The following is a 10597-nucleotide window of genomic DNA, read 5'->3' on the forward strand; positions in this document are numbered from 1 at the left end:
TTACAATAGGTCTGTCCCTGGGGATGGGCGAGGTTCCGCTGTCAGCAGAGCAGAGTGGGAAGGGTGTGTGACCAGCGTGTGTGGCGTGTGTGTGTGTGTGTGTGTGTGTGTGTGTGTGTGTGTGTGTGTGTGTGAGAGAGAGAGAGAGAGAGAGAGAGAGAGAGAGAGAGAGAGAGAGAGAGAGCGCTTGGGTGGGGTGGGGGGCAGGAAGGGAGGAGCTGGTGGGGAGCGCGGCTGCCTGCCCTCCAGGCTCCACCCGCTCCGGGGCGCCTCCGCCCTTTGCACCCGCCCCGCGTACAAAGACGCCCCGCCGTCTGCGATCGCCTCACCGCTGTGTGTCCAGCTCTCCCCAACGACTGCAGCGCCTCGGGGCCCAGGTGAGTCCGGCACCCCACACCTACCCGCGGAGAACCCCATACCCGCTTGATCGGGACTCCAGCCCGACTTTGTGAGGTGCCGTGCCCCGTGGGCCTGGGTGGGGCCGCTCTCTCGCTTGCAGACACCCCCCAAGACCCGCTAGGGCGGAGGCGACGCTTGTCTGCAGCTACCCTACCCTGGCGCTGGGGCCGCTGTTCTTTGACCTCCTCGCTTTAGCTATACACTCTCACCTTTCCTACTTTGCAACTAGTCTTAAGAGTTAACTAGAGTTAAGCAGACCCTGCTCACGCTCTGTCCCAGCTGGCATGTTCCTTGCAGCTTTGGACTGCAGGCAGATCTCAGTCCAGATGTTCCTAGCCTCTCCACAGCAGGGCTGCCTGAACCAGTCTAGACGAGGGAGGACTGGTGGCTTGGATTCCCTTCTTAAAGGGTCCTGCTGTGCCATACCCCTGTGCAAGTTGCAGGTTGGTGGGGAAGGATCTTAGGGCTTAAGACCGAGTCTTCTATTTGTTGTCTTATGAAGAGGTACTTCGATGAGAGGGAGCGAGGTGACTTTTCTCTACCAAGTTTCCCTCTTGGAATTGAATTAAATAAAGGGAACCAGAAAGAGGTGGAGTGAGAACAGGCTTGGTGAAGAATCTTCAGTCCCAGATTAACTTGATGTGGCGCTGTGAGATGGATGTCCACTGGTACCTGCTTCTTGGCCTGAGCTTGGCCTCAAAGAGAATGACCTCTTTTCCTAACCTGTCTGGGAGGACTCTGGAGAACTGTTAAGAGGATGGCAAGGCAAACAGAAGTAACAGACCAGCTAAGAGCCCAGAGACAAATTCTGAAATTCACTAACCCACCTCCCTTCCCCCGCGCCCACCCCAGGGAAGCTAGATTCTTCAGGGTGGGGTTAGCACAAAGAGTTCCAGGATTCTCCTAGTGATCTAAGGCCTGTGACTCAGCTGTGAGACCATGGGCGCGGCCTGCCTGGTTGATACTCTGCGGATGGTTTGGACAGAATACTCCCTGAAGGAAAAGAGGAACTGTGCCATCTTCCAGGGCAGTTTCCAAGAGGAAGTGAGTCACACTCGAACTGGCCACTAACCTGAAGGAGGGGTTTCTTGGACTGAGCTGCCTGGGAGGGTAGTAATTAGACTGACAGGACCATGACAAGACCGTTGATAGTTGCCACCAGGTAACTGCCCTGTGGCAGCAGGTCTCAGCTTTGCTGGTTTGCTTCTCAGGTTGGAGTTGGTGCTGCGTGTTTTCCCCCTGAAGCTTGAGTTTCAGCTTCCAGGAGTGGATTTTTACCTCTTGTGCTCCAAGTGGGATGGAAACGCCCCGTCAGAGAGCTTGGCCTTCAGAGTGTTACAGCAAACTGCAAAGGATAGTGCCAGGAGTTGGAGCAGGGACAAGTTCATGTAACTCCCTGAGATTTCATTACCCTAGTCCTCCTCCACAGATTCCCGGCAATGTCTATTAATCATCCTTTCTACGTGGCATCGATGCTCCTGACAGTCAGAAAGGGCTTTCTCATTGGTAACCTTTGATCTACCACCTAGAGCTTGCATTTCAGCTCACTGGCATGTTTGGTCTGCTTGGCATAGAGCAGTTATTTGGGTTCAGTCTGATTTCTGGGCGATCTGTTCCCTGTCTTTTTCTGGACACAGCATGAGATGGGCCCTTGTTCTCCTATGCCTGGCCTCTGAGCAGTCACCCCAGTGTGGTCAGACTCTGGGCTGGGTGGGGCCGAGGCTGGCTGCCTCTCTTCTTTCCACCGACAGACAGCTCCAGAGAGAGAGATTTTTCGAGCACTAAGCTGATATGCCCTTGGACACGGTCCATCCATTTAAGCATAGCTAAGGGAAACAATGGGATTCTTTCAGAATTATAAAATATAAATTAGTGTTCACAGTGCTGGGAAAAGCTGGACTAAAATATGGGCGCTGTCTTAAGCTTCCCATTTTCTCAGGCCTGGCAACTTAGGAGTCATCCATCAAAAGCAAAAAGAAGTAGCATGCTTAGTCTGTGTGAGGCTCTCCTTCTCTAGGACCACTGCCATTCTTCAAAGAGAGGGAAGGAAGGAGGAGGGAGGGGGGATGGGTAGAGAGATGGGTGGATTTGCTTTTAAAGACAATGTTCAGGATTTTCTACCTCTTCAACTAAATAATTCCCATCTGTCACCGTAGCTATTGTTGGTTGGTTTTGGCTGAATCATGACAGCTTCTCACGGGAAAATGGGTATTCTTGGTTGGATTAGAGTAGGTTTCTCAGTTCTTTATTCCTATTGCATTGCATCTGGAACTTTCTTTTGCAGATCGTGTCTGTAGTAAGCAAGTTTTATTTGGTGAGAGAACCTGAGCCCAACTCCATTATTTTAAAACTCACTCCTCCTTCAAATATTCTTTAAGGGTCAAATTCAAGAACGTCCTCTGGGTTCAATTAAAAAAAAAAAAGAAAAAAGGTTCTTCAAATTCCCCTAAACAGAAGAACAGAAACTATAATTGTTTTTAAATAATGAATGTTTATGTTCACCAACACCCTAATGCATTCTGGGTGGCTTCAAGAAAAGTAGAATATGGACATAATACAGATGAACAAAGTAAATCAGGCCTCCAGCTTCTGAGATTTATAGCCTAGGCCTGGGCATAGGTCCAGGACAGACATTTGGGATTGCTCAGGAAGAGGGACTCCCTCCCTGTTCTGCCCCTCCCAGAAAGACTAACGGAGAGAATGAGAACATTGTTGGTACCTAACCTCATAAGGGAGGTGTGCAAGGTAGGTGTTCAGTGTAAGAGAAACAAAAACCAGAATTGTTTTCTGCAGAGAAAGAGACAGTTGAGACCCATTGCTCAGGCTAACGTGTGAAGGGCATAAACAGACATCAGAATAAAATGGCTCAAGGAAGGGTGAGTGGACTGGCAATGGGGAGCCAATGAGGCAGTGTGATGAATGAAAATACGAGAAAGAGCAGGAGTGAGAAGCCTGGCCATCCTACCCGACCTGCTTAGCAGGACACACGTTGTTTTTTTTTCCTTTGTGTCTGGAATGTGCTCTTTGTACTCTGCCTTGCCATTCATAGGTGAACCCTGTTAGGGCCCCTTTCCCTGCCCTTCCCAGAGCTCATCTCCCCCAGCTGCTGAGCTCTGAGCTGCGAAGCTGTCAGCTGTCTAAGGATAATCTCATCTGTATCTCAGCTACTTTGAGCTATTCATTTAACAAATACTATTTAGTCATCTCTCAATTAAAGCAAACTGATATGGGGTTCTTAACCAAGGCAGCTGTAGGGCTGAGGCGGATTGTGTAGACCAGGTATGGGATGGGGTGTCAGGGACACTGAACAGATTCCCCTACCTCTCAGACCAAGTCCCAACCAGAAGGGGAAGACCCAACCCATCTGGAGTGGAGTTTGTGGGGTGTTCGGTGGAGTGGGGGTGCCACATTCAAGTTCCTGAAAAGCTTGCACTCTAGTAACTGACTATGGAGCTGTAGTGAGGCCTGTAATGCAAGCTCCACCCAAGCAGTGGAGGCTAGGCTGGGACCACTTCACCAGAGAAGAACTGCATCATTCATTCAAGAGAACAGCATTATCACACTTCCCTTTTGTCTTCCTTTTTCAGTTTGTTGTTTTGATTCTTGAGACAGGGTTTAGACAGCCCAGACTGGCCTAGAACACTATTTTTCCTGTCTCAGCCCCATCCCACTCCTGAGTGTTGGGTTCATAGTTCTTGGGACTGCCCTTACCACACCTGGATCCTTTGCCTTACTTTTAAACTTTCTCCAGAATGTTGTTTGTAGGCCTGGTCAGGGCCCACTGGAATCAAGGGCATCTCCTGTGAAGTTCAACTCTGTTTTCACTTTCCGGCCAGCCCCTATCTCTGTCTTCTGACTGCAGGTCTCTTGAACAAGCAGGAAGTCGGTCGGCTGCTCTGTTCACTGGTGTGTGGACTGAAACAGCTAGGGAGTCAGGGAGGGGGGACCAAAGGGCAGATATGAAGCTTCAGGGAGGAACTCTACCACTTCCTAACCAGCCAGGGAAGGAAGGAGTGGCCTGACCTCAGACCTGAGCACCTGCTCTTGGCAGGGCGGCCTGACCTCACCCTCCTGAAGAGGACATTCAAGTGAGCCCAGGGCTTCCTTGGCTTTCAACTTACATTTCTGGGGAGTACTAAGTTGACCTGTTTTTCTGTTTGGGGGAATCCCTATCCTGTCCATTCCTCTTTCTTCGCTAGCCCTGCAATATACTTTTCCAATGCCTGTGAGGAAAGTACAATGGGTGTTGTGTCCACCTAGCTTTAACATCTGGAACATCATCTGGAATCTTGGCTTTCAAAAGAGGTCGGAGAACTCTGTGGCTCCAAATGTGGACACAGACTTTTAAATTTTCTCTGGTGTCTGGCTCCTTTCCTGGATTGTTGAAGGGCTGAGGCAGCATCCCATGTCCTTCTTGAGGTGACTTAGTCAGTTCAGTTCTCTTCAATTGCTGCACTTCCAAAGCCATCCAGGCAATGCAGACTCCCTCTGAGCCCTCTGCCTCCACCAGAAACCCATATCCGGGAGTGGAGAGGTGGGGCAGAGCTGAGCAGTATAGGAAGAGAGGAAAAAGGAGTGGCTGTTCTGCATTTCACGGCACCATACACCTTGAAGTGTAAACTTGTTGCTATCCAAGCCATGCAGATGAATCATGCTAGATCCTGATTGACAGTGTTCTCAGAAGTGGCATTTTCCGTAACTGGTTCTTGTACTTTATTGGAGATGAAGAGGTGGACATTACAATCCTTAAATCTAACTTTTCAATGCTAGTGTGCAGCACTGCACCTTTGGATCTGTAAAAGATAATACTTAGAAGCCAGGCCTAGTGACTCAGACCGGCAATACTAGGTACTCAGGAGGCAGAGGTAGGAGGATCTCAAATTAAGGCCATCCTAGGTAACTCCGTGAGACCCTGTCTCAAAATAAAAAGTGAAAAGAGAGCTAGAGGGTAGTTCAGTGATCTGGAGGCATGCACAGCATGAGCGAGGGTCTAGGGTTCAGAGTGTGTGTGTGTGTGTGTGTGTGTGTGTGTGTGTGTGTGTGTGTGTGTGTTGGGGTGAGTTACAGAATTTAGGGCTCTGTACTGAACAGGCCTCTGTCAGCAGCAGGAATCAGACCAAAGCACACCCCAAATTCCCATTGTTGTTCTGCAGTGGGGGAAGGCTTCAACCTCTCCCTTCATCTGTAGTCAAAACTCTGTGTGGACACTGAGCTCCATTAGGCACTGGGTCTTGATGAAACATTGGCCCCCGTTCACTGTACCAGAATACAATGACCTAACATTTCCTTTTCTCTCTTTAAACTCGTCGTGAGGAAAGGCTCTTGCTCTCTCATTGCACCCCAGCTTGTAAGGAAAACACTCTGCATAGTCCTACCAAAAATATATGCGGCTCCCAAAGGAGTCTGTGTAAACTCTTCCCTATTCCTTCTCTGCTGAACTTGGTAATGAACTTTATGAAGCATGTACTCGGGGGCGGGGGGCGGGGCAGCCACATTTACTGCCAGAGAGCAGGTCCAAAATGTTAGGAGAGTACACATTTCCAGCAGATACACCCATCCATCTGTAAGCACATTACTAATCTCTGGAATCACATTGGTCCAGGTTTCTAAGTCATGCATGGAGGGATGAAGTTTCTGTGTTACCAGATTAGACTTGTGGCTTGTTGGTGTTCAGCCATTTCTAAGAGTCACATTTTTAGCACCAAGGGAAATAAGGAAACATCTTCTTTCAGCTGGTGCTTTCCAGTCAAAAGGAGCAGCTCTTGTCTTGCTTCTCCAGAATGTTAGGCCTTCTTATCATGATTAGGAACCACACAGAGTAGCTGACAGCCAGGCAAATGCCATGCTCTGAGGTCCAGTACCTGAAGTTTCTGTTGCCAGCTGCAAAAGACCCCAAACAGGGCCTGGGCTTGAATTTTATTGGAAAGGTGATTAGACCATCTACTTCATCTTTTCCAGTCACCTTCTACAGACGTTCAGTACATGTAGGCTAATGAAAGCTCTGTTTCTTTACATCCTTTAACAGGTTTCAACAGACCTCTTCAAGATGCCGTCTCAGATGGAGCACGCCATGGAAACCATGATGCTTACATTTCACAGATTTGCAGGGGACAAAGACTACTTAACAAAGGAAGATCTGAGATTGCTCATGGAAAGGGAGTTCCCTGGGTTCTTGGAAGTAAGTGTTGTAAGTCTCAGAACCAGACGTGGAAATCAAAGTGTCCTCCCCTTGTTCTTCCATGCCTCCCCTGTTGGGTCACTACTTGGAAGTGTTTCATTTGCTCACTTAGTAGACAGTGTTAGAATATCACAGGGGCAGCAAAGTGGAAAAGACTCTCCCCCTGCCCTCAATCTGCAGATGAGAATATCCACGCCCCCCTGAGTGCAGATGAGGGGAAAAGACTCTTCACAGGGGTATAATGGATCAAGGGATGTCGCACCTCAGGTCTAACATGACAGAGGTCCCACATTCTGGTCATATGCCACTTGGAACAGCTTTCATCCCCTTTACGTGTGGGTGTGAGAGGCAGTTCGAGCCCAGAGTCTCGTTCATGCAAACCTGGAGCTCTACTGGAGAAACTCCCTCTACTCAGATCTTCTTAAATCCCTATGGACAAAAATAATTTTCTTCTTTTTCCAGCTGTAAGCCATAAAGGGATCGTGTTCATTGTTGGCCGAAGAAGAGCAAAATGTCACTTTGGAAATATAGCTTTTTACAATGAAAAGGTCAATTTAGGAGCCTGGAAGCACAATCTAGGTTATACCTCCCTTTGGTCGGACTGAACAACCTCTGAAGACCAGGACTCTTCAGATATGCCACTCAAGACATTAAGTCAGCTAGGCATAGTTGTCTTTTGACTTTGCAGGCCCTCAAGAGATAGTTGTTGAATTTAATGTTCACCCAAGACAAAACATTGTTTAACATGATCGCAGACAGTGGTGCAATCCCATCCTTTCCTGGAAAGAAAGGATGGTTCTTGTACTGGGTGTTCAATAATGCATTAGTCTCTGAAGGGTAAAGGGAAGTGATGGTAAAGGCTGGGTCCTGCCTCTTATCATCTGCCTGCTAAATAGCATGTTACCTAAGGCCCTGACTCCTACACTGGTAAACACAGGGCTTTGCAGGAGACTGCTTTTACACATCATCAATATCAGTTAAAAAAGTGGCCTGGCCCCTCCCTCTGAGCTACAGTCACCCCAGCGCCACCTCAGTGAGCAGGAGTACATTGTTCCTCTGTCAGCATAAGGTGCTGAGATGCAGTCCCGGAAAAGGGCTCAGAAGATCTAGCTGTGGGCTAACAACAGTAAGCTTCTTCCACTCTCTAGTCCTGGTTCCCTCCTCCCTAAACTGAGAGCACTGAACACAATTATTTGCATGCCCACTTTTAACTTGTTATGATCCTTCTAGACAAGCACAAAATGCAAGAGCAGAAAGTGCTCCTTGTAAGCCAGCGCATCACATCAACAGAGGCCTTCTCAACACTGAAACATCCGTTAATCGTGTGTGACACAAGACACAGACCCTTCCATACTCAAGGCTTTGTGACAGGAGAAACCTAAAGGATGTTTGCAATGGGGTGTGCTAAGCACAGCAGAATAGTTTATTTCAGGCACCGACAGGGTCATAATTCTAGACATGCACTCACGGCATTAAGAGCATTTGTTTCTAAAGTAGATGGCTTATGTCATCCAAATTTCACTCATTCTGACCACAGCCAGGAAGCAGGGGGTGAGGCTAGAATTAGTTACATAGAGAAGGTTTCGGTTGCTAGCTAGGAGTTTGTAGCCTCAAGTAGACAATATGACTCCTTTACCATAAGAGATCTTTGAGTGCAATTTGTAAGCATCCAGCACACTTAACATATTGCATGTCAGTTCCCCCACTAATTATGCAGTCATTGGAATTCATAAGTACTTTGTGCCTTTTAACAGCCCCTAATGCATTAGAGGTTATTTCCCTCTCTGAGATAGCAGGGACCTATAGGAGGAACCACACTTTTGCACTTCTAACCACCATGGCAGCAAGAGGGATAATCAAGCTAAACACCAGTGAAACAAGATGAAAGTCAAGGCATCTGCCTGGCTCTCCCTGCCCCACACATTCATGCTATGTACTGAGCAGTTTATGATTCTTACAAACTCATTTGAGTGTGTGTGTGTGTGTGTGTGTGTGTGTGTGTGTGTGTGAAGGCCAAAGTTTGATGTTAGGTATCATCCCTTAATCACTCTCTGCCTTAATTTTTTTTTACATTTATTTGTTTATTTTGTATGTGTCTCTGTGTGTGTACCATAGCATGCATATGGAGGTCAGAGAAAAACTTGGGGAAGTAGGATCTCTTTCCTTCATGTGGGCTACTAGGGATCTAGCTTAGGTCATCAGACATAGCAGCAAGTACCCTTACGTACTGAGCTATCTCACAGGCCTATCACATTTTTTGAAATAAAGGCTGTCACTGAACCTTGCCCTGGTCAATTTCGCTAGACTGGCTGGCCAGCTAGCCTCATGAATCTTTTGTCTCTGCCTCCCTGTTGCTGAGGTTGGTGCTGCTACACCAGCTTTTATGTGGGTGCTATGGATCCCAACTCAGGTTCTTGTGCTGGCATCTTACCAACGGAGTCACCCTCCCAGCCACACATACTTGTATAACATCCAATGACGAGAATAAGATGGCATAGGTTTACCAACTCAAAGAATGGAAAGAGGGCCAGGAGTTACGTGCTCAATGGTGGAGCATGTAACTAGCATGTGGAGGCCCTGGTTTCAGTCCAGGAAGAAGGGAAGGCATCTTAGAGAGGGCACTCACATCCAAACTCCTCTATTTGTAGTTGATATGTGAAGATAAACTAAACTGTGTGATGGACTCAGGCTACATAGCTAATATGATAGCTATGCTAGCACACTTGCTGGGTCCCAGCTGTGGGGAGGAAAAAAGAGCTCTCTGCATCTTCTCTAAAGCTAGAACCCACTGTCCTCATTAGCACCTGCTTAGAACAGATACAACAGTGACCTGAAACTTACTCCTTAAGTAATCTGAGTTGGCTTCTTCATGAAGAGTTCCCCTTTTGTGGATCTGATCATAGTATCAGGAATGGAAATTTGTTTAAAAAAAAAAATCGAAGTTTGAAGTAGAAAATGGTGAGTATGGTTCTTAGGCACAATCTAAATATGATGTTACCAAAAGTGGATTCCCAAGAAAAACAAAAACATGCTGCTGATGAGTTACAAAGGTCACTTAGGACCTAAGACAAGAGCTTAAGTTCTTGAGAGATTATGCTTATGCACACAGTTGTCAGCAGTTTGGATCAGATAACATTAAGTCACCTACGTCATTAACTGATTTTGGTCTCCTTTGTGTTCTCTCTCTCTCTCTCTCTCTCTCTCTCTCTCTCTCTCTCTCTCTCTTTCTCTCTCTCTCTCTATCTCTCTCTCTCTCTCTCTTTTAGAATCAAAAGGACCCTCTGGCTGTGGACAAAATAATGAAGGACCTGGACCAGTGCCGTGATGGCAAAGTCGGCTTCCAGAGCTTTTTATCACTAGTTGCAGGGCTCATCATTGCATGCAATGACTATTTTGTAGTACACATGAAGCAGAAGGGAAAGAAGTAGGGCCAAATGGAGCCCTGATACTCCCTCCCTGATGCGTGCTCTCCTACAGGGCCACTTGAGGACTTTGCCTCACTGCTTCTCAAGAGCAGATCAGGACCCTTAGGAAATGTGCAAATAACATCCAACTCCAATTCGACAAGCAGAGAAAGAAAAGTTAATTCCGCGACAGAGAAGCTTTTGATTTTTATATTTGCATCCTTCTGCCCTCAATAAAGAGAGTCCTTTTTTTTTTAGTTCTGAATTTGAGGTGGTGTGTTTGTTGCTTCTTCTGAAATGCTTACTCCCTGCGTCTTTGGCTCATGAGGAGTCTGCACGGCCTTGGGCAGCCAGCACACAACAGGGCTCTCTTCATAGAACCAGCGAAATGAGAACACACTCTCCATTCAGGCTTGGTGTCCGACTTTTCTATTTGCTCTTGAAGCTATGTCTGTGTGAAGGACCAAAGCTCAAAGTGTTACAAGACGGCTCTTTGAAAACATATTCCAGTTCTGTAACTCCGCAGCAAAGTCTTACCCAGTTAAACGAGTGCCTTTGTAGCCAGCACCTTGGATGCCTGAGATGTTTGAACCCATTTTTTTTTTTTTTTTCATTG

The 10597-nt window shown here is 47.3% G+C and overlaps 1 protein-coding gene across 1 annotated transcript; it reads left to right on the top strand.

Annotated features, from left to right (window-relative positions):
* Positions 1–218: 218 nt before the first annotated feature.
* On the top strand, positions 219–10246 carry S100a10 (S100 calcium binding protein A10). Its single transcript, XM_006976190.4, has 3 exons — positions 219–377; positions 6425–6577; positions 9844–10246. Exons 2-3 carry the CDS (start codon positions 6446–6448, stop codon positions 10003–10005), a joined length of 294 nt encoding a protein of 97 aa, XP_006976252.1. The 5' UTR covers positions 219–377; positions 6425–6445; the 3' UTR covers positions 10006–10246.
* The last annotated feature ends 351 nt before the right edge of the window (positions 10247–10597 follow it).

Source organism: Peromyscus maniculatus, chromosome 6 (assembly GCF_049852395.1).
Source record: "Peromyscus maniculatus bairdii isolate BWxNUB_F1_BW_parent chromosome 6, HU_Pman_BW_mat_3.1, whole genome shotgun sequence".
Classification (NCBI taxonomy): domain Eukaryota; kingdom Metazoa; phylum Chordata; class Mammalia; order Rodentia; family Cricetidae; genus Peromyscus; species Peromyscus maniculatus.

Excerpts from the sequence above, each read along its gene's own strand:
- S100a10 (XM_006976190.4), top strand. The coding sequence starts at position 6,446 with ATGCCGTCTCAGATGGAGCACGCCATGGAAACCATGATGCTTACATTT. Across the intron at positions 6,578-9,843 it reads AGTTCCCTGGGTTCTTGGAA|AATCAAAAGGACCCTCTGGC; the intron begins GTAAGTGTTGTA and ends TCTCTCTTTTAG.